Here is a 24,560-nt window from a genome sequence, read left to right on the forward strand (position 1 = left end):
ACAAGCCATGTGTTAGCTGTGGTTTAACTCCTGATTTGTCTACTTAGAGTTATAGAATAACAGAGTTTTCTGGCTGCCGTTTCCCCTGACAGTCCTCTATGTGAAGTATATTTTGTTACAATAACTCAGGGATTTATCTTTTAATTTTTATTTTTTTAATCATTACATTTTTTATTGGTTTTATAAAGGTGATATACAACGGGGTTACCTTAGCTTTGATTTTTATGTAATTGGAACTTCTTTATCTTAACTATGTATGTTTAATTTTTATTTTGTCTTTTTAGAAGGTACTTTGTTTTACTCTCTATTTTGCTATCTGGTTTTTTTTTGTTGTTGTTTCTCGTTTTGCTTTTGTGTTGTGATGGTACTCAGACACCTCATGGCTGCTAGTTAAGTTCTCTACCACTGAGCTATGCCCTGCCTTATTCTTTTTTTTTAATTGTGAAAATACTGTACAGAGGGGTTACAATTACATGAGCAAGGTAATGAGTACATTTCTTATCAAGCATTGTTGCCTCCTCTTTTTGTTTCCCCTTCCCATCTCAACCTCCTCCCCCCCCCACCCGCCCTGCACCAAAGTTGTGAAGTTCATTTTTTGACATAACGTCTTGTACATCTGATTGTTGCAATGGGTCCACCTGTATCCCTATTTAAACAATTTGTTTTTTCTCTTCCTCTCCACATCATTATGTATTCATTCCTCTAAGTTTCTTTGGGTGGTGGGGCCTACCAAGGGAAATGTATAAAGGCAGATTTCATAAAATTGATATAATCTAAGTGTTTGAATTATTTAATTTTTTATTACTTTCATGTGTGTGTGTGTGTGTGTGTGTGTGTGTATGTGTGTATGTATGCATGCATGTGTGCACGCATGTGTGTGCGTGCAATACTGGGGCTTGAACTCTGTGTCTGAGCTCTTTTACTCAGTGCCACTTGAGCTCTATTCCCTGCTTTCTGTGGTTAAGTGGAGATAGGAGTATCTTGGACTCTTCCTGCCCTGGATGACTTCAAATTGTGATCCCCTGATCTCAGCCTCCTAAGTAGCTAGGATTATAGGTGTGAGCCCCCAGCATACTTGCCTATTTTTTTTTTTACTGTATTTGTTTGTTTGTGTATTGTCAGTCATGGAATTTGAGCTCAGGCCCTGAGTACTGTCCTTGAGCTCTTTTTGTTCAGAGCCACTTCCAGTTTTGAGTGATTAATTGAAGATAACAGTCTCATGGAGACTTTTCTGCCCCAGCTGGCTTTGAACTGCAGTCCCCAAATCTCAGCCTCCTGAGTAGCTAGGATTACAGGCATGAGCCACCACACCCAGCTAATTTTTTTTATAAAACTTTATATATAAAAAATATAGTAAATATAGTCTTGTTACCATAATGATGTGATTTTTAGATAATTAGTATGGTATACTAATGCCATTACCAATGAGTATTACCAATACTCATGTGAATTTCTTAGTTGTTAGATCTTTTACCAAATCATTTTTTCTGTGAGTGTTGGTCCTGGGACTTGAACTCAGGACCTGGGCACTGTCCCTGAGCTTCTTTCGCTCAAAGCTAGAGCTCTACCACTTGAGCACAGCACCACTTGTTAGATCTTTTAAAGTTTAAAAAATTGTCTTTAAGTAGTTGTACAAAGGGGCTTCAGTTCAACATATAAGTTTATAAGTACAATGTATTTTAATTATTGTCATCCTTTCCACTATTCTCTCCCATCTCTCCTAATCCCTCCCATCCCCTCAAGTTACCTGGATATATATATTCTATATAAAGAGAATATTTTGAATATATGAATATATGTAGGATATTTTGACTGTATTCTCCCACATGATCTTTATCCATTTGTCTACTCACTCCCTCCCTTAGATTTCTCCCCTCTTCTGCCAACACATGTTCCAGCTTCCTGGTATTCCTTGTGTTAAACTCTGTTAGTTTTTCAAAGGGTTTACACCATTGGAATCCTCTCCTGCATATAATAGGTGATTGGCCTATTCATACCAGTATGGCCATTTTCATACCTTATGCTTCGGTGACTTTGTTTGTATGGATATGCTTTTGAACGTGGATATGTTTTCATACATGTTTATAATTTAGATCTAACTTCCACTTATGAGCTTTTGGGCTAAGGCTAGCACTCTACCACTGAATCACAGCTTCACTTCTGACTTTTGGTGGTTCATTGGAGATAAGAACTTCATGGACTTTCTGGCCTGGCCTGAGATCCTCAGATCTCAGCCTTCTGAGTATCTAGGATTACAGGTATGAGCCACCAGTGCCCAGCTCCAATGCCCAGTTATTAGTTGGATTATTAATTCTTTGTCCTGGATGTTAGGCTCTTGTCAAACATCTAGTTGGCAAAGATCTCACATTCTCTAGGCTGTTTCTTTAGCTTGTAACCATGCCCTTCTCTATGAAAACTTTTCAGCTTGATGCAATCCCATTGGTCAATTCTCTCTCCAATTTACTGAGCCTCTGGAATTCTACTCAGCAATTTTCTGCCAATGGCAATAAATTCTAGTGTTTCTCCTCCTTCTCCTCCCTGTAGTACTTTTTCATTGAACTCTCTGATCCATCCTGGAACTGATATTAGTACAAGTGAGAGATAAGAATTCAATTTCAGCCTTTTACATGTGGATGTCCACTTTTTCCATCACCAATTGGCTGTCTTTTTCCCCATGTTTTTATCTCCCTTGTCAAATATCAAAGGGCTGTTAAGTATATGGGTTTATTTCTGGGTCTTCTAGTCTGTTCCATTGTTCTCAAGGTCTGTTTTTGTGACATGATGCTTTGGTGACCTTTACATAGTAAAGTTTGAAGTCCACAGTTGCGTTGGCTATTTACAGAACCTTTGGTAGTTCCATAAGAATTTTTGAATTGTTTTCTCTCTGTGAAGAATGACATTGAGATTTCGATGGGTATTGTATTGAATTTGTCAATTACATTTTCTACTTCCTGGTATCTTCTTCAGTGTCTTTTTTTTTCAAAGTTTTATAGGTTTTGTTATAAAAGTCCTTTACTACTTCTCTATCTGCTCATTCTTAGTATACAGAAAAGCTACTAGTTTTTGTGAATTGAATTCTACCACATAATTTCTTCAGCTATATCCTAAGGGAATAATTTAAAGAAAGTCATATAGTATTTCATCTTCCAATATTTTATATACATCTGTAAAAAAATGACATGAAGCTGAAGCTGTGGATCAGAGGTAGAGTATATTTTTATCTGCACTCTATCACTAGAATCAAATTTTTTTTCTTAATCAGTAAGCAGCCAGCACTGGTAGCTCATGCCTGTTATCCTAGCTAATCAAGAGTCTGAGATAAGAGGATTGCATTTCAAATCCAGCCAAGGCAGGAAAGTCTGTGAGACTCTTATCTCCACGTAACCACCAGAAAAGGACAGAAGTGGAGCTGTGATTCAAAATAATTTTATCAAAGCAAAAATAAAGAGGACAGTTCCATAGTTTATCACAACACTATTGTCAACTAAAAAAATGAATAATACCTTCATAGCATCAATTATGTCAAACCTGTATTTATTCACATTTCCTAAATTGTGTATAAAAATCTTCTCTGTTTATAGAGTTCAATCAGGAGCAATGAGTAGCATTTGATTATTGTCACTTTGGAGACGATTAATTTCAGAACTGTTTGCTACTTTCTGCCTTCCTCAATGTACTCCCCAATGCACACCCACAATGATATTAACTGTTTGAAAACATTGAGCTAAGGGCACTGTAGAATATACTACCTCCTGGATTTATCTGAAAGGATGATCAGGAATTCTGCAGTGAGTTAGGGCATAGAGAGCTTCCATTTGAAAAGGAGTAAGAAGCCTGAAAATGTGCTGATTTGTTATGTAAACTTTCCTACTTTCAAGTTGACCCTCTTCTTCTAAGACTTCTGGCAGAGGCATTTGAGAGAGAGGGTGAAGATGTTCGTAGAAAACCAATAAATTACTCTAGATGCTTTCCCTTTTGTCTTTGTCTTTATCTCCTGTTTCAGACTGATTTCTCTACCATGAATCTGCACATTTGGCTTGATTAGCAACATGCAGAATTGTCGGAAGCATGGGCTTCATGTCAGGTCTAGCCACTTGGCTCTAACCTAAGCTGGTGAAAGAAAGCCTTCCTTTTCTCCCAGGTGTGCATTTATTTGCTGTTCAGAATGAGATTGTCTTGTACAGCTAGCAGAAGTTATGCCACCAAATAATAGTGACTGAGATAATATTTTATTTTAGGTTGGAACTCAGTTTATCCGTGGTGTGTCTGGAGGAGAGAGAAAAAGGACTAGTATAGGAATGGAGCTGATTACAGATCCTTCTGTCTTGTTCCTGGATGAGCCCACGACTGGTTTAGACTCAAGCACAGCAAATGCTGTCCTTTTGCTCCTGAAAAGGTAAATACCACAGAATTTTGTTCTCTTGTTTATTTGTGTTTGCCAACTTCTTCATATCAGGTATTATGGGGAAGGACATTGACAAGGGAAGGGCAAAATGTCTTCTTTATCAGAAATAGTTAACAAAACAGTATCAAGAAAGAAGAAAGAAGAGTACATAACTATAATCCTGGCTCTCAGGAAGCTAAGATACAAGGACTGTAAGTTTGAGATCAGCATGGGATATATAGTGAGTTACAGGCCAACGGAACATAGTGAAACCTTGTCTCAAAAGAGAAAGCAAAGAGAGAGAGAGAGACTGAGACAGAGACAGACAGACAGACAGACAGACAGGCACAGAGACAGAGAAAGAGAAAGCGACAGAGAGGGGAGACAAAGAAAGAGTAAGAGAACAAGACACAGAACAAAAGCATGGACAGCGATGACCATTGTAGCAAGTTAATGCTATTTTACATTGGAAGAGTAATCTAATTGGACCAAAGGGGCAGTAGCCCTGAAACAGAACATTACAGGTATGTCTGGAACATCAAAGAGACTAGAATCCAATCACATGAGAGGAATGGACGTTGTCTAGTCTTCTCTTGTAACATCACAGATTGAGTGGTTTAAAACCAAAAATTATTTTTCTTTTAATTTTCATTACATTTCAGTTTGTACTAATCAGTTTTCTAGCAGCTCTGAAAGCAGGAAGTATGAGATCAGGGTGGGTCCACCAAAACATCTTTCATCGACTTGTAGACGGCTGTCTTCTCCTACTGTGTGCATGTGTGTCTAGTCATCTCTTAAATGACTCCAATCAGGTTCAGACCAATCAGTAACTTCAGCTAATCCTCCTCAGTGTGACTCCAGGAAGCATGGTGGACACTCCATTTCTTCCCACTGAGGAAGTCTACCATATTTAATAAAATATCACAAGTGGCTTATAACAACATTGTGAATATTGAAATGAGATGATGTCTATAGTATTTAGCAAAGATATAGTTAAGTGCTTTTAGCTGTATATTTTACTTTCAGAGAAAAATAATGAAAATAAATTCTTTTTTTCTTTTTGATTGGTTGTGGGGTTTGAACTCTGGGCTTGAGCGCTGTCCCTCAGCTCTTCAGCTCAAGGCGAGCGCTCTACCACTTGAGCTACAGCGCCACTTCCAGTTTTCTGGTGGTTTATTGGAGATAAGAGTTTCTCGGACTTTCCTGCCCAGGCTGGCTTTGAACCATGATCCTCAGATCTCAGCTTCCTGAATAGCTAGGATTACAGGTGTGAGCCACCAGTGCCCGGCTGAAAATAAATTCTTAAATAATTAGCAAGAACAAGACATATTGTCATTATTTTAATATTTAACACAATTGTTTCTCAAACTATAGTGTACTTACATATTTTCCTGAGGTACTTTTTTGAAAATATGGACTCCTTATACCCATCTAAGAGATTCTAGTCAATATCTGTGAAGGCTATTCATGAATCTGTGTTGTCAATAAATACCATCTAGTGAATTTTACTATTCTGATGCACCATCCCTTGAGAAGTTCTAGGTGCTTTTTATTCTTTTTGCTATTAGGGATTGAGCTGAAGGTCTTAATGTGCTAAGAACTTGCTATTCGATTGGGCTATACTAAACCAGTGAAGTAGTACCCCCAGCTCCCATAGTATCTTTACTAGAATCCTTGATTTAGGTTCCCAAACTATCAGCTAGATAATAGGAGATGAGATGGATGAACTGGGAAAAATAGGAACGAACAGTAGGAGTAAATATTTTCCCAAGAAGTACCATGTTGGGATGTTCAATGATTTCTTATTTCTCCTGTTTTAATACAGGATGTCTAAACAGGGCCGAACAATCATCTTTTCCATTCATCAGCCTCGGTATTCCATCTTCAAGTTGTTCGATAGCCTCACCTTATTGGCCTCAGGGAAATTAATGTTCCATGGACCTGCACAGAAAGCTTTGGATTACTTTGCATCAGCAGGTAGGGATGATTATGTGTGTAATACGTCTCTTATTTATAGATTCCTAGAAGAGAACAGAGGCTTGGAAAGGAGTGCTGCTTGATTTTTGTGTAGCTGTACCTCAGATTCTAAAACACCTTTGGTTAGAACCTTTATCTTGAGGCATATCCTATGGTTTACGTGTCTTTCCTTTTTCTGTCCACTCATGTATGCATGTGTGTTTCTACTTGGCCTTTTTCCTGCTTTCTGTTATGGTATTTTTCCCTGAAAGTTCAGTGATGTAGTGAGCTCATAACCAGGTATTCTGTCAGCTGAACGTTTGGGAAAAGCCCAGGATCTTTGCTTTCTTGACCATAGTCAGATGATAGGTAATATATTGAGATCTTGCTCTACCTGAAAGGTCATAGAAAGGCCACTTAATGTTCTAGATTGCAGATTCAGGCTTTGAGTGAATGAACTTCATGACTCACAAGTGAACTGTTGTTAATCAATAAAATGTCTAATCTTAAGTCTGACTTTGATGTTCTGATTTCTGAGCTTCCTTTTCTTCCTTTTTAAGATAAGCGTGAAATTTTTTCTATTTCAGAGATATGTGGATATGGTTATACATGATTTTCCAAAAACTCAAGTAAAAGTTTAATATTCACTTCCTATCATTCTTATATTGCTTTTGTTTAGTTTGTATCCTTTAGTGGCCACAGTGCATTAAGCCTACAAGCTTAATCTTAGTTACTTGGGAGGCAGAGATTAGAGGATCATACTTCAAGGCAAATTTAGGAATTTAGGCATAAATAATTCATGAAAGTCCATCTTTACCAGCCTTTATTGCTGGCTACATGGGGAGAATAATGGCTGGATACAACAGTGTGACTCTGTCATTCTCAATGACATAGGGAAACCAAAGGAGGAGAGTCACAGTCCCCACTAGCGTGGGCATGAAGTAAGACCCTACCTCAAACAAAACTGAGACAATAAGGTCTGGAACTGTGGTTTAAGTGGAAAGGGCTGCTAAAATAACCAATTACCTATGAGTCTTGAAGGGAAGGGAAGATATATTTACAAATCAGACATCAGGACAAGTTGTGGTGATTGTGCCCTGAGAAATTAAGTCAGAGTTCAGGCATGTTAGACTGGCTGTGTTCTCCTATAAATCCTGCTCTTGGGATTTGTTTTCTATTTGGAGTTAGGGCAGGATGTACCTCTCCATTGGTATGGCAAAACTATTACTGTTGACTGGCAGCCTGCTAGCCTCTCATCTACCAGGGGAATTCAGATAGCAGAAGGCGCATGGGCACTTAGCTATTTTTGTGTATATTTATTGATTTCGATATTTGAGGAATTCTTGATGGGCAGCAGAACACCCATGATTCCTTTGGAATTGTTAATGTATTAATTTAATATGTGAGAGGGAAGAGTATATACCTGAGAAGAGGAGAGAGCAAGAGTGAGAAGAGGAGATTGTTAGATTCTGTCTTCCCTAGGCCCTCTCTCTTGAAAATGAGTCCTCTTCAGTTTCCAAGACCATCAGGAAATACATAATTGGGTTTCCTTCTTTCATAGGTTACCACTGTGAGCCTTACAACAACCCTGCAGACTTCTTCCTGGATGTCATCAATGGTGATTCTTCTGCTGTGGTATTAAACAAAGAAGAACAAGACCATGAAGGTATGTTAATCTTCGATAATCACAGATTGATTTTTCCCCCTAATTGAAGTGACTAAAATTTAGCAATGGTGTGGCTCATTAGAACTTGCCATGTAATTCTGATGCTAGTCAATAGACAGACAGTTGTCCATGAGTGCTGGAGGTGTTGTGACTTAATTTTTAAATGGAGATTTTTCTGATACTCTAATTGTGTGTGTGTGTGTGTGTGTGTGTGTATGTGTGTGTGTGTGTGTGTGTGTGTGTGTGTGTGTGCGTGTGTACCAGTACTAAGCTTGAATTCAGAGCCTGAGTACTGTACTTCAGCATATATATCACATTTTCTTGATCCATTTGTCTACTGAGGGCATCTGGGGCTGTTTCCCTAATGGCTATGGTGACTAGTGCAACAGAACATGGGTGTACACCTGCCCCCCTTTTTGCCACTACTGGGGCTTGAACTCCAGGCCAGGGTGCTGTCCGCGAGCCCCTATTGCTCAAGGCTAGCACTCTACCACATAGCACCATTTCCAGCTTTTTCTATGGATAATTGGGGATAAGAGTCTCACAGACTTTCCTGCTCAAGGTGGCTTCAAACCACAATCCTCAGATCTCAGCCTCCTGAGTAACTAGGATTACAGGTGTGAGCCACTGGCACCTGGCTTTGTAGCTGCCTTTAATGTATTCTGACTTGTAATCTTTTGGAGAAATGCCCAAGAGTAGGATTGCTGGGTCATAGGATTGTTCTGTGTTTAGTAAAGTAAAGTAAGTCATGTTCAAAGGGACAAAGGATATATCTTTTCTCTCATATATAGAAATTAGATCTAAATTATAAGTATATATGTGAACATAAGGATCCTATGTATATATACACAAACATATTAACTAAAGTATGGTGTAGTTAGCGTGTAATTCCTTTGAACAACTAACTTACAGCTTAAAAAAATAAATACCAGGAAGCTGGAACAAGTGCTGGGGTAGTAGTGGTGAGGTTACATGAAGGAAGTAGAATGAAGAGAGGAAGAGTGGAGAAAGATGAATGAGTAAACTCAGTTATGATATTCATAAAATGAAGTGAGGTAAATTGAGGGGATGATGGGGTTGAGAGAGAATGATGAAAGGGGAGACATTGATCAAGATTTATTGTACTCAAAAACTGACATATTGAATAGAAACCCTTTTGTACAACTAGGTAAGGACAATCAATCAATAATAAATAAATGAGTTGTGGTTTAAATCATGAAAATGAAGATTATGGCAGGAACTGGTCAATTTGCTGTGTCTTTCTAAAATGTAAAAAAAAACAGTGACAGTGTTAGCAATTTCTTTTATCAAGAATCAAAGGGTTATACAAGAAATATGTCACACAAATGAATTAAATCAGTTTTCATCTGTTAATGTTTTCCTTTTATTTAATTCTTTTATTTTCAGCCAAAGTTAAAAGTCCTGAAGAATCTTCCAAAAGAGAAAAGCCAATCATAGAAAAATTAACTGAGTTTTATGTCAACTCTTCCTTCTATGGAGAAACAAAAGCTGAATTAGACCAACTTTCAAGGGGTGAGAGAAAGAAGAAGAACTTAGCCTTCAAGGAGATTGTCTATGTCACTCCCTTCTGTCATCAATTCAGGTGGATTACTAAACGTTCATTCAAAAATTTACTGGGGAATCCCCAGGCTTCTATAGCCCAGGTAACTGCCCCATTGCTGTTTTGTGTGCATGTATGCATGTGTGTGTGTGTGTGTGTGTGTGTGTGTGTGTGTGTGTGTGTGTGTGTGTGTGTGTGTGTACCACTATGTGGGTCCGAACTCAGGACTTCATGTTCTCACTTAAGCTTTTCATTCAAAGCTAGCATTCTTATCACTTGATCATTTTACAGCTTCCAACGTTTGGCAGCTAATTAGAGTCTCATGAACTTTCCTGCCCAAGATGGCTTCAAGTCTTGATACTCAAATCTCTGCCTCCTGATTAGCTAGGACTTTAAGGCATGAGCCACCACCCATGCCTGACTATAGGAAGCTTGTTTTAGTGGTTTCTTGAAGTGCCTTACACAGACTTGTTCATGATTAGACCAATTGCAATAGTAAGTCTTAATAGAAATTTACTTTGTTTTTGAAATAATGAAGTATGGGCAACATCAGTTACACTGGAGTTTTCTAGAAGCTATTCCATTTTATTCACTAACTCATTCTGCAGTTTCAGCTATATACATAAGTCAGCTTTTTGTCACTGTGATGAAATTCCTGAGAAAATAAACTTAAATGAGGGAAGATGTATTTTGATTCATGGTTTTGGAGATCCACCCCATGGTTGCCTGGCTGCGTTACTTTTGAGCCTGCAGTGAAGCAGAGCATAATGATAGAAGGGGATGGCAGAGGCAAGTTGCTTTCTTCATGGTGGACAGAAAAAAAAGAAGGATATAGAAATAAGGTGTGCCCTTCTAAGGCATGTCCCAGTGATTTGCATCCCATGGCTCAGCCGTATGTCCTAATGCATCATGCAGCTATGAACTCATTGATAGATTAGCACACTGCTCTCATTAGCATCTATTATGGTTTGAACAAGGAATTCTCTGCCACCGGGTCATGTGCTGAATACTAAGTCCCTATCTGGAATCATAATTCTGATAGTTTCTGGAAATAGGATATAGGACTGAGCTGGAGGAAGTAAATCACTAGGGGGAAGCTCTTGTGGGTATGGTGGCCTAGGCATTTTCTTGCCTTGCTCTGTTTTCTGTCCAGCACTAAATGAATAGCATGACTCATGTTCCCACTGCCAAGATAAACTGCCTTACTACAGGGCCAGAATTAATGGAACCAAGTAACCATGTACTAAAGCCTCTCAAACAATGAGCAAAATAGATCTTTCCTTCCATGTTCTCTCTCAGGATTTAGTCACAATGATGAGAAAAGTAACTAACCCAGTGCCTTCATGATACAATTACTCCTCTACAGTTCCATTACCTGGGACCACGTTTTCAACACAGGAGATTTTAAGGGACATTTCATATCTAAACTATGACCTTAAAACATGATTGTCTTTTGCCTTTCAGTTTGTTATATAGTAAGAAAAAATAAGTAAAAATAAAACTTTTTACCTTCATGGAAATTATTTCTGTGTGACAACAGATAGGTTATAACCGAATAAAGAATTAAAATTTATAGTAGGTCAGATAGTAAAAAGAACTAAGAAGAAAATTTAAGCAGAGAGGGCATAGAGATAGGGAGATAGGGAGATAATTGGTTTGCAGATGTAGTGGAGTGATGATAGAAGAACCTTCTCCCTTGAGCTTTTCATCTCCCTGTGCTGATCAGGACAAGCTCTTGTTCAGATTCTAAGTGCTGGAATGTTAATTTAGGACTAGGCAAACCCTTTTTGGTGAAGGGAGTGATAGTAAATATCTTAGATTGTGCAAGCATGTGTGATCTTTGTGTCAGGTAGTCAGCACTGCGGTTTTAATTTGAAAGCAACCATAGGAAACATACAATCAAATGAACACAATAGTGTTCCAATAAAATTCTTTCTTTATGATGAATTTCATTGTTCAAGAAATGATATCCTTGGCTTTCTCCTTAAATCATAAAAATGACTAGAAATTGTGCTTAGCTCATACTTTCAGTGTAAGTAGCTGGCCCTATTTGTCCTTTGGGCCATCATTACTTCCCAAGAGTTCTTTTTGTTTCTCAACATGGGTTATCGAAATGTTTTATGACTTCCTGTTCATAAATCTTGTTATTTATTGCCTTAAATTTGTACTTTGGTTTGAACAAGTTATGTATTTACTTGATCAAGGACCATGGCTTTAGCCAAAGGTTGTATTCAGAAGATGTTGGAATGAATAGATTATCTACATATGAAAATGTAGTGATCATTTAATGTACCAAACATTTTCTGATCAAATGTCTTTGGAAGTCTTTATTCCTACTCTTTCAGAGAGTCATTAGTATGTTAAGCTTCTCGTTATGAACTCATGTTTTATAATGATAGCACAAAATGTAGAGCACTTTGGCTAGACTTGGCACGGTTGTTTTTTTTTCTTTTTTAAAAATTAACCATTGTACTTAAAGCACAGGTTAGATTCACAAGCCTCAGAGGATAAGTTCAACTTATACTATTGACTTTGTAGGTTTTCTATTTTCTTGTGCAAGACAGAAACATACAGGAATGAATAACTTATAAAAACATGAGATTCCTCAGTTTGTCAGTGTTTAAAAGCTGACTGGGAATAGTTGAATTACATATACATTTACAGAACACTCTTAATGATTACGCCCACAGTGTTGTTACACAAGTTGGGATGCAAAAAAAAAAAAAAACCAGATTGTGGAGTGTGTGGTCCATAAAACTGAATGTTATTAAAAGTTATGCAGTAAGATCAGGCTTTTATATATGCATGTATGCTGATGTAAGTAGAGCCATCAGCAATAATTTTGGAAGCCTGATCTGCGTGAATGAAGTACAATACATTATTGAAATCAGTAAAACATGTTAGGGTAAGTACAGAAGGCTGAAAGTTCAAGTGAAAACTCACCCACTTAGACTTTGCTTCACTCCCCAAATCTTTCTCCAGTGTTCTGCTACCCTGTGTGTTTCTCAGGGGTTCAGTGACTAATCTGGGAGGAGTCTTGGCATTTCCAGTAGCTTCTCTGTTGTTGTCAGTTTGCCAAACAGCAAGTAGCATTAATGTTCATTTTAATTAGAAAATATTCTAATAGCAAGCATGATTTTATATATTGTCCCAGGGACTTTGACTAAGCCATTTAAAGTGTGTATCTCAACAAAGAGATCTGCTGGATGAATGGCTTATGTGGTGGAATGCCTGCTCAGCAAGGGCGAAGCCTTGAATTCAAATCCCAGTACAATGACCAAAAAAGAGATACCATCTTAATGTAGATACCTGATTATGTAGTATATCATATATCTTAAAAAAAAAAAGAAATGACATATAAAAAATTTACCTCTTGTCTCAGGCATTGGTGGGCTCAAACTTGTAATCCTATCTACTCAGGAGACTGAGATCTGAGTATTGAGATTGAAAGCTAACCTGGGCAGGAAAGTCTAGGAGACTCTTATCTCCAATTAACTACCAGAAAGCTGAAAGTAGAGCTGTGGCTCAAGTGGTAGAGTGCTAGCCTTGAGCACAAATGCTCAGGGACAGTGATAGAGCACTAAATTCAAGGCCCCATCTGGGGCACGCACACGCACGCGCATGCGTGCGTGTGTGCATGCACATACACACACACACACACACACACACACACACACACATACAACTCTAATTAAAGCTTTTTTATTTTCATTTTTCTTTTTGAAAAGGTAATTGTCACAGTCATACTGGGACTTATAATTGGTGCAATTTACTTTAGGCTAACAAATGATCCTGCTGGAATACAGAATAGGTAAGTACATTTTATTTTTTTTCCCATGTAGCAAAGAAGTACTGTAACAAAAGAAAAGTAGAAAGTTTATTACAGAGAAGAAGTAGAGCAGGCTACACTATAGGCAGAGGAGCCAAATTTGGATCTTGAGTTGGACTTGATGCTGGCACCTTGTTCAAGATTAAGAACATCTGTTAAGAATAATTACAAGCATGACTTAGGACAAATCATGTTAAGTGAGGTGAGCCAAAGTCAGAGAGACAAATGGCACGTTTTCTCTCATATACAGAATATAAATATAAATAATATTTATCAAAATGAACTCCAGGAAAATGGAAAGGAGGATTTTTCTTTTTGTTAAAGAGGATTTTTCTTTATTGTTTTTTTTTCTTTTTTGCCTTGTTTATCTGTCTTTGAAGGAGTTGCGGGGGGACACAGAAATGTGGACAAAAGAGAAACAAATGCAGCAGTTGGTGCTCACTCGATACTATGTTAGAAATGAATTATACAACTTGTGGGTAGGGATGGAGGAAAAACCTGGGAGCAAGTGAGGGAAGTGGGGACATTGTCCAAAAAGAAATGTACTCTTTACCTGACTTATGTAACTGTAACCCCTCTGTGTATCACTTTTATAATAACAATAATGTTTTAGAAGTTCCATTCAGCAGCTACACAATGCTAAATGAAATATTGGACTTATTCTCAGAAGTTAATGGAATTTTTTCCAAAATAATCTTATTTTAGGGTATAAAACAAGTCTTAACCAATAAAATGGAAAGAGCTTCTTATATTCTAATAGCCAACAACAATTGAAACTATAAAACATACTCAAGCACAAGAGGCTGAATAATGCATTAATGAATGAGCAGTAAGATCATCAAAGAGATAAGATCATCAAAGAAATAAGAGGTGGGGGGATTTTACAAACAATTTAAAAGCATTACAGAGTTGGGATAAGAGCCAAACATTAGGGGGGAAAAGTGTTCACAGGATAATCAGAGGCAATAATTTCACTTCGGATGCCTGTGCAAAATATTTGAAAATATTTGAAATCAGCTTGTGGCAGAGAGATCTGCACTGCCATGTTTGGTGTGAACAGTAATTCACAACAGCCAGGTTTTATATATATAGTTACTGTAAATGTCCATGATCAGGTAAATACCTAAGGAAAATGTGATATGTAAACACAATGGATTATAGTTCTGTCTCAAAAATAAAATTTTGTTATTTGTGTCAACATAGATGGAATTAGAGAACACATATGGTAAGTAAAATGAGGCACAAACATCATGAATCTAAAACAATTGAATTCTTTTTTAAAGTGTTTATATTCTAATTTGGTGTTTACGATACACAAAATGTTAGAAATGGACTTTGGTTTACTGCAGTAGAAATATTACTCAAAGATACACTTGTAGGTACAGCTATCTGTACCTACGAATGTATATATACACTCTGTTCCTTATCTCTTCTTTTTTTTTTTTTTTTGTCCAGTCCTTGGGCTTGAACTCAGGCCCTGGATGCTGTCGTTGAGCTTTTATGCTCAAGGCTCACACTCTACCACATGAGCCATAACTAACAATTGAATTCTTAAAAGCAGAGGGTAACAGGTGATCCCAAAGCCTGAGGAGGTGGAGGAGGTGAGATGATGGTCAAAATGTCAGACAGGAAGAATAAAGATTTTTCTATTTCCTTGGAGATATATTCCACAGTATGGTACTGAAAATAACAATAGCAGCCTTTGAAGCTTCTCCTTTTCATGGCTGAGGCCACTCTCTTTTGGGGTATTCATACTATCTTCGGACTATACTTCGCAAAAATGTATCTAAACTTCATTACCTCCAAAAGTCTTTATCTCCAAGTACACAAGTTCATTGGGAGGCTTTAGTGTAAGAATTTTTTTTCGTCAGTTGTGGGACTTGCACTCAAGGCCTTGGCGCTGTCTCTGAGCCTCTTTCTGCTCAAGGCTAGCACTCTACCACTATGACCTACAGTGCCACTTCCAGTTTTTGAGTGGTTAATTGGAGATGAGTCACTCAGGGACTTTTCTGCCTGGACTGGCTTCAGATTGCCATCCTTGGATCTCAACTTCCTGAGTGGCTAGGAATACAGGCATGAGCCACCAATGCCCAGCTCAGTGTAAGGATTTTAAAGTAAATATAATTCAGTTTGTAATAAGCTACAACCACACAATTTAAAAATGTGTTATAATATGGGGCCACATCAGGACCACTATGGAAACACCAAGACCTCAAAGAGCCCTGCTTCCTTTGCTGTATTAACCAGATCTGTTTTTTTTAATCTACTTAATGGTATATTATTTGTGGAATGAGTTCTATGGATAAAAAAAATCTAACCTGAGAATATTGAGCTAACTGCTCCTGTCCTGTCCTGGCAGAGCCGGGGTCCTGTTCTTTCTGACTACCAACCAGTGTTTCAGCAGCATATCGGCTGTGGAGCTCTTTGTTGTAGAGAAGAAGCTCTTTATGTGAGTAGCTTCCAGTTCTGGGAAGGGGCAGCATGACCGTGCCAAACTGAGCACATCCAGTGTTAGACAAGAATGCCAGTATTTTTCTTTTCTCTGTTTTTTAATGTATACATTTGTGTGCATATAATGTATGTGTAGTATATATGCAAATTATGGATATTTATAGTGCACACAAACTTTTCAAAATGATACCATGAGTAATGGAAGTAAACTAATCTTGAGCAAGTTGAAAGGTTGTGACACTAGCTACCATGGGAAAGGAGTATCAATGTTGGGGTATAGTTTGTAAATCCCTGTGCTGCTGGGGAAATAACAGTAAAGGGGATGCAAAGCATCCTTTTGTCAAATAATAGCACTAAAAGTTTGAAGACTTTGGTGGCCATTAAGCAATGGATTCAACAGCAAATTGGAGGTGAGGAGGTAAAGTTGAGAAAGAATGGAGCAAGTTTAGCCCTTGGTGGATAGAGGAGTGGAAAGAGCCAGAGGAAGACTTTAAAGTGAAGTTTTCACTTGTGGGTTTTTTTCAAAGATGGAAGAGCTGTGTCCATGTTTACTTGCTAAGGAAAATATACAGAAAGAAGACATGATGGTACTGGTAGAAGAGTACTAATTACTAGAGGAATACATCAGAAGGAACAAGGATTAGGATTTAGTAGCTGACAAAGCTGCTCTTTGAAGGTGGTGCTTATAGAAGAAAGGAAGTTATCATATTAGAGTAGCAGCAATAAACAGGGTATAGGGACATGCAGCTGCATTGGGAATTTGGAGAGCAGTAACTTCTCCTTTGTAGCCAGAAGTAGTGGTGGGGGGGAAAGCCCCCATTACCTCTGAACTTGATCACTGAAAGACTATTCTCCAGAGCCAGCATCACAGGAGAAGCAGTCTCTTAGGACAGTGGATTTGATACAGACCCTGCTTCACTACAAGGGCAGTTCTGGGCCCAAGGTATACAGTAGCACAAGAGAGCTCTGTGAGAAGAAAGTCAGAGTGAGAACTTTGGTGCCTGGGAGACTGGCACCTGAGCAGGTGATGAACATAGCGGTCAACCCCTTGGGTGTGGGACGTTGCGCTGTTAGGCCCTGAGGACTGCAAAAGTCTATACAACAAGCATCTCATCTGCTCTGTGCATTCTGGAACTAATCTGTGATATACATTTTTTTCTGTAGACATGAATTTGTCAGTGGATACTACAGAGTGTCATCTTATTTCTTTGGAAAATTGTTTTCTGATTTATTTCCCATGAGATTATTACCAAGTGTTATATATACTTGCCTACTGTACTTCATGTTAGGTAAGTAGCCCAAGATTGTGCCTTTATTCTTGAAAAGAAAGTGTACTTAATTCCTCTATGTGTATTCTTATTTACCTCTCTTTGTATCTCTCTCCTGAGATAATAGTGAGATATATCAACAGAGATTTGAAAAATTAATATCTAATGGGTGAAATTGACTTTGGGGGGGGCTTATTAATTTCATAAGAATATTTTCTTTCCCCAGCCTCACTGTATTAAATTCCCTTTATACCCACCAACTTACCCCCAACCCCTCCACAAATATCTACTTTGACAAAACACTATAGAATAAGAATTGCTGAAGTTATATTTCTACTTTACAAATAAAAGTTGTGCCATATAGAATTCTGCATGGAATCTAGATGTCCAGAATTCTGGGCAAAATCTTCTGACTTGAATGACCTAAGAACCCATTATAATTTGTAAACTATTCTTAAGAAGCTTATTTAATCCCGACTTACTATCCTAGAATTAAGTGGTTGTCTAGGACTACCATGGTTTGCATGCCCTCTTCCTCTAGCCTCTTGGTGAATGTAGTTGCAACAATTACTGTGCACACAAATGGATAAAAAAGTTTCCCTCTTATGCATTTCCCGTGAGAGGAGACAGTAGAATTTGGGCCAATCATGTGTTGCCTATAGCTCAGCATCACAGAATTTGTTCATAATTACACATAAAGGAGCACAAGTTTTATGAGCTTTTGCAGGAAGTGTAAGAAAGAAAATTGATGATAACTTAATGCAGTTACATGGAGGGAAAAAATGTGACCCGAAGTAGTTGGACTGTAAAATGCCAATATGACTTTCTCCAGTTATTTACTGTGATTTATACAACATCTAACTTTGGTGACATAGACAGCTGGATTGAGCTTTTCTTTTCTTTCTAAGGACTGAGACCCGCAGTGGAGGCTTTCTTCATCATGATGTTCACCTTAATGATGGTGGCTTACACAGCCAGTTCCATGTCACTGGCCATCGCAGCAGGTCAGAGTGTGGTGTCTGTAGCCACACTTCTCATGACTCTGTCTTTTGTGTTTATGATGGTGAGTATGAGCTATGCTTCCCCAAGATGGAATTTTCCCCATGTTCCTTCACCACATTCACCTGCCATGTAAAACTTGCTAGGAGGGTCTATATGTGTGGGAAAGTGGCTCAGTGGTAGAGTTCTTGCCTTGTATGCATGAGGCCTTGGGTTCGATTCCTTAGCACCACATAAGCAGAAAGAACTGGAAGTGGCACTGTGGCTCAAGTGGTAGAGTGCTAGCCTTGAGCTAAAGAGCTGAGGCACAGTGCCCAGGCCCAGAGTTCAAGACCCACAATCCACCAAAAGAAAAAAAAGAACCACTAGCTATTTAACCATGGCAGATGATATGGCTGGAGTCACTACTCTTCCAGAGGATAGTCAAGTTTAGAGCAAGTGAAAATGTACAAGCTCAGCAATATTGTTTTTATACCCTAGTTCTCCTAGTACTTGTTATCTCACAGTTTATGTGAACTGTCTAGATGTCTATTGTTCTTGAGAAGTTCTTGCCATCCCCATGAATAGCTTTACCTGAAGATACTGGCCACATTTTTACTACATTGTGCTACCAGTTCTTGGCTTTGGGTTATTCCAAACTTGCATTTGAATGCCACATCATTCCTGAAGTGATGGATAGAGTATAATTCTTTGGAACTAACAAATCCCTGTTGATATATGGAATTAGAGGAATATGAGATGTTTACTCAGTGCTTGAGTTTATTCTGGCCCTACATTGCAAGGTATACTAGGGACTACACAGAAGTTGTATGAATCACTAGAATTAGAATCATTAGTACAATCTTCCTATTGTATGCATGGATTCCTGACCTGAAGACTCAACGAAATATGGATCAAAACTGCACAAAAATTATGTAGTTACTACATCGTACAGACATTTTTCCTGGTTATTATCTTCCACAGTATACAGAATAATAACTGTTTGCATAGCATTTACATTGCATTTGGTAATATCTGAAATCTAGAGATTACTTTAAATATATAGCCTATGTATATTTGAAAGTAGATCATAGCCTGTAATCCTAGCTACACAGGAGGCTGAAATACAAAGAATTGTAATTTGAGGATAGCCTGAACAGAAAAGTCTGTGAGAGCTCATTTCCAAAATAACCAGAAAAACAGCGAGGCTGGAAGCATTGCTCAAGTAGCAGAGTACAAGCCTAGCAATGAGAGGCCCTGAGTTCAAACCTTAATACCTTTAAAAAGGTATAAAAGGGGTAAACTGTAAAAGGGGGCACAGAAATTAGAGACAGAGGGTGAACAAATGCAATAATGGTACTCACTAGACCCAATGGTGAAAATAAACTATACAACTTGTAGGTAGGGGATGGGAGGGAAAAACTAGGAGAGAGTGAAGAAGTGACATTGTTCAAAAAGAAATGTACTCTTTTTTGTTTTGCTCAGATTTATACTTACTGTATTTCATGTCCAACATTGTACAAACAACCACATTTTTTAATGATATACATTTTACATGTATGCAAGATGACACTTAATCCAGATAAAATAATGATCTTAAATAATAAATATTTTGTGCCTTAGTCTTTCATTCTTATGAAGACCTTCAGATTAAGAATGAGTAGTCTAAATGTAATAATCTCACAGTAAGTGGAAACTGGTACCTAATGAGTAGAATAGTATTCATTTGAAAACACATCCCTCAGTTAGCTGAGAATAAATTCTACTTTGTTACTTTAATGTTGATAGTCATCATCTTTTAAAAATGTGCTTTCAAGTCAGCATGAGCTTTCTTACTTCTTTTTTTAAAGCATGAGTTGTTCACAGTAAGAACTAATTAGCTGCCAAGAAATGTGCTCTTTGTCTGACTTACATAACCATAACTCCTCTGTACATCACCTTTACAATAACAATGAATAAATTTTAAAAAAATAAAAAACTGTCACCAAAAAGCTCACAATTAGTGAGATGAGAGTACAAAGCAAATTGTGTCAAAATAAAAAGCTATTAAATAAATTGTACCTAAATTTCAATTTGTAATAAATATAATAATATTATTTATTAAAATAAATGTCAACCCCATTCATCTTGTAGCTCTTTATTTTGACACCATTTTAAACTTACAGAAAAGCTGCCAATTTGGAACGAAGACCTTCCATATATTTTAGTCATTACCTTCATTTACCACTGTCTGTAATTTCCCCAATATATACATATCTAATATTAGTTATATAAAATTTTTATCAATTTTACTACAATAAAACCTAATTTTATTCAATGCATATCCTATAAAATAGTGAAAATTGAGGGAAGGATGGGATTGGGAAAAATGGGAGAGAATGATTAAAAGGAGGACATTGATAAAGATATATTACATTCATAAACTGCTTTGCTGAATGGTAACTCCTTTGTACAACCATCTAACAATTATAAAAAAATAAAAGCAAAAAAGTGTAAAGAGTATGAATGGTTTATATTCAAATTCAGTAATATTTAAAAAATAAGAGACATGTGTATCTTAAGATTTTAGCATATGTGTTGGAGGTCCTGAACTAAGTAAGCTCCCTTGGGCCTGAGGACAAACTGTACTCCTTGACTCTTCATTGTATACAGCTTCACAGTTCAAGACATAGTCTTGAGGATTAAAGATGTTCCAAATAACTCGTAATTTATAGTATAGGTAAATGTCCTCTGAAACCATAAATAGCCTTAGCTACACAGAGGTATACATATGCAATGAAGGATGATTAGAATAATTTGGAAAGCTGGGCACTGGTGGCTCATGACTGTAATCTTAGCTACTCCAGAGGCTGAGATTTGAGAATGGCTATTCAAAGCCATCCTGAGCAGGAATGTCCCTAATACTTTTATTTCCAGTTAACCAGAAACAAACCAGAAGTGACTTAAGTGGTAGAGCACGATTTGAGGGAAAATGCTAAGGGACCACACCCAGGCCCTGAGTTCAAGCCCCAGTACTGACACACACAAAAAAGAATAATTGGAGTTACTGAGAGTTGACTTGTTTAAAAAGATGTAGAATTCTTTTTCTTTTTACTTTACTTTCTCAGTGTTTCAGTATAGCTCAGACTGGACTTGACATCATCATGCATGTAATGAATACATGCATGTGAACCTTTCTACATATAGGATTCTTGAAGAAAGTCTTATTTGGAATTTCTCATGCAACTGCTGGACTGGTCTCTGATGCGTATCTTTTACTCTTGTAGATTTTTTCTGGTCTCTTGGTGAATCTCAGAACCATTGCATCTTGGCTGTCATGGCTTCAATACTTCAGCATTCCTCGATACGGCTTTACGGTAGGCAGTCCACATGGTCCCTGAGACTGATTCCTTTCTGGGAACATCCAGACTAAAGTGTAGCTGTATCATTTTCCCTGCCATGAGTATGAATGTCTCCCATCCATTCCACCTCAGCTTTGGTTAGCACATGGTCAGGGACTCATGTGGCATTTTCCTTGGTTACACTATTGTTTGGGAGGAAAAGTTGGGGAGAAATTCCCACTCAAAGGGAAATAAATGAGAGAGTGATGCAGTTTTTATCAAAAGAGAAATTAGAAGGGAAAAAAATAGGTTTTTGAAAGTTATTCACCTCCGAAGAATACCATCTGTGTCTTTATACAATTAATTGAGTTTCTAACTCTCATAATTATAACTACTTTCATTGAAAACAAACATGTAAAAATTGTTGCCTTAAGTCGACATCATCTCATTTTTAGTGTTTATAGGAATACATAATATGGTTGGAGGAAGAAGGAAGCTTTGTACAGATCTAGCCAGAGGCCTCTCTTCTTTGCCAGTATAAGAAACATCCCAGCTCTGCGTCTCTGCATTGCTAAGAAAAATAACTCTAGCTGCTTTGCTGAAGTAAAAACAGCGAATGTGAAAGTTGGCATGTGTTTAGAAGTAACAAGGTCAAATTAGAGAATATAACAAATATTCTTTGGAAACTTTTGGAAAGTTCAAACTATTTACCTATCTCTGGTCCATTTTGAGTTACAGGCTTTGCAGCATAATGAATTTATGGGACAAAACTTCTGTCCAGGACTAAATACAACACAGAACAATAGCACCTGTAGTAATGACTATACAATGTAAGTATGCATTTGATGTCCTGATAGGCTTGCTACTTATCATGGGGTGATTTAGAAAGGCTATAGGAAACAGAGTTGATACATGTCATTTTCTGAGCATGTTTTTCCATCTATAAAGGTAATTGCTCACTAATGCATGTGAACATGTACAACATGTGTTCTGTTACAGTCAGGCTTATGTTTAATGTGGAAAAATTTTCCTATGAGTTATTTGTGTGTAGGTGCTAATCCTAGGACTTGAACTCTGGGCCTGGGTGTTTTCTCTGAGTTTTTGTGCTCAAGGATAGTGCTATAGCACTGAGACACAGCTTCATTTTGGCCTTTTGTTAGTTAAATGGAGATAAGAGTCTCTATGTCTTTCCTGCCAAGACTGGCTTTGAACTGTGATCTGCAGAAGTAAGCCTCCTAAGTATCTAGGATTACAAGCATGAGCCACCATCACAGTGTGAGTGTGTGTGTGTGTGTGTGTGTGTGTAAGAAATACATATTCACCTTAGTGCAAGTGGCTCACGTATCCTAGTTACTCAGGAAGCTGAGATCGAAAAATGTTGATTCAAATGTTGATTCAAAGCTAGCTCAGGTAGTAAAGTCAGAGACTCTTATCTCCAATTACCCAGCAAAAAGAAAACAAAGGTAGAGCTTTGGTTCAAGTGGTAGAGCACCAGTCTTGGGCAAAAAAGCTAGAGGACAGTGTCCAGGTCTTGAGTTTAAGTACCAATATCCCCCTACACACACATACACAGAAACACATATTTTGGGAAGTTGAGAAATAATTTTTATTTGTACAAAATGTCATTAGAACAAATGTGGTAGGCTAATAGAATTAGAAGATTTTGCTTAAACATATTAATCTTTCTCTGATGGTTTTTAATGATTGTGGTCAATACATAAATTAACAAGAGAAAAACAAATGCTGGTATTCTAAATCCTGGATATTTAAATAATACATAAATAAATAGAAATACAACCAATTTCTCTGCTGAGTGACAGACAGGGTAGCCCACTGGAAGGAAAGGCTTTCTTTGTCCTTGATTTGATCTGGGTGAAATGTCCGTAACAGAAATTCCCTGCCAGCCTCCTAGTAAGAAGGAAGTTGACAGGAAAAGTGGGATCAAAGAGGAGTTCCCGCTGGCCTCAAGTTTGCCTAAACCCTTTCTCAAAAAGGGAAGAGAAAATGACTTCTTAATAGCATGGCTATCCTTGCTGCTGCTAAATCCCAGGTGATGCTCAGGAAGGTAGCAGGCACTAATTATGGCTGCACCAGATAGCTTTATTATTAGGTGCTTTTCTATCACTGACAGGGCTACCCTGCCCTCTCTGCTCCAGCTTCTGTGTAAGGTTTAAGCTGATTCCTGAGCTGCTGGTGACATCTTGTAGCCGAGTGTCTGCCGTACTCATGGCAGTCTTGGTGCAAGAGCTGACAGAATGTGCCTGTGTCAGGAAGCCTTGCTCCTCTGTGTCTAGTGTACAATGCAGCCTGTGTTCTTTGGATGTCTGTCTTGGGGGTGAGCAGAACTACAAAGAGCCCAGATGATCTCTAGTCATCACAATTTAAGGCTGATGTTTTCGGCATCAGGAGTGAGTGAAGAGTTACTTCAAAAATGCTTCTGCCCTTAGAAGAGGGTGGAATTAGAGAGGAGTTTAAACTACTTAGATGCAAATTGCTTAGTATAATATTTAGCCAAATTGTAAACTCACTGAGTGTTAGCTATGGCATATGAAGGGATAATTATTTAATGATTTGGTTTACCAATAGTGTTCTTTAACAAAGGAACAGTGACTATTCAGAATACAATTAGACCGATACTGGAAATGAGTTCTGTTCTTTTTGTGATGATTTTCAGATGCAGTGGTGAAGACTACTTGATCAATCAGGGCATCGAACTCTCACCTTGGGGTTTATGGAAAAACCACTTGGCGTTGGCTTGCATGATGATTATCTTCCTCACCATTGCATACCTAAAATTGTTATTTCTTAAAAAATACTCTTAAATACTTTTAATGTCTATGAAGCCCCCTCATATTAAAAAAGGATTACTTGGATTTATTGTAAGTATCTAGTGACGCATTTTTGTTGGCATTTTGTTCAGCTACCATCACACTGTGGTTCAGTAAAATTACTTTAACAGAAGCATAATATACATCATGACAAATGAATTATACATATAAATATACTGTAATAACCAGCTCCCTTATTTACATCTTCATTCTAATCTTTGCCATAATAGAGAATCAATAAGTAAGTATTACTGAATACTTAATTTATCAATTAAGAACAATGTAGCATAAAGTACAGTTTGGCAAATTTCCATAAAAT

The 24,560-nt window shown here is 37.7% G+C and overlaps 1 protein-coding gene across 2 annotated transcripts in view; it reads left to right on the top strand.

The window, feature by feature from the left end:
- Abcg2 (ATP binding cassette subfamily G member 2 (JR blood group)) overlaps window positions 1-24,301 on the top strand; it is a 55,557-nt gene extending 31,256 nt beyond the window's left edge. For both annotated transcript variants that reach the window (XM_070012812.1, XM_070012813.1), the window contains exons 6-16: window positions 4,239-4,396; window positions 6,210-6,361; window positions 7,902-8,006; window positions 9,414-9,670; window positions 13,296-13,378; window positions 15,756-15,845; window positions 17,012-17,136; window positions 18,024-18,178; window positions 21,360-21,449; window positions 22,152-22,243; window positions 24,088-24,301. In XM_070012812.1, coding sequence (XP_069868913.1) covers window positions 4,239-4,396; window positions 6,210-6,361; window positions 7,902-8,006; window positions 9,414-9,670; window positions 13,296-13,378; window positions 15,756-15,845; window positions 17,012-17,136; window positions 18,024-18,178; window positions 21,360-21,449; window positions 22,152-22,243; window positions 24,088-24,235 — 1,455 coding nt within the window. In that variant the 3' untranslated portion in view covers window positions 24,236-24,301. The remainder of the gene's footprint in view (window positions 1-4,238; window positions 4,397-6,209; window positions 6,362-7,901; window positions 8,007-9,413; window positions 9,671-13,295; window positions 13,379-15,755; window positions 15,846-17,011; window positions 17,137-18,023; window positions 18,179-21,359; window positions 21,450-22,151; window positions 22,244-24,087) is intronic.
- The last annotated feature ends 259 nt before the right edge of the window (window positions 24,302-24,560 follow it).

The sequence above is a fragment of the Dipodomys merriami genome, unplaced genomic scaffold (assembly GCF_024711535.1).
Source record: "Dipodomys merriami isolate MVZ:Mamm:240054 unplaced genomic scaffold, mDipMer1.0.p SCAF_9, whole genome shotgun sequence".
NCBI lineage: Eukaryota > Metazoa > Chordata > Mammalia > Rodentia > Heteromyidae > Dipodomys > Dipodomys merriami.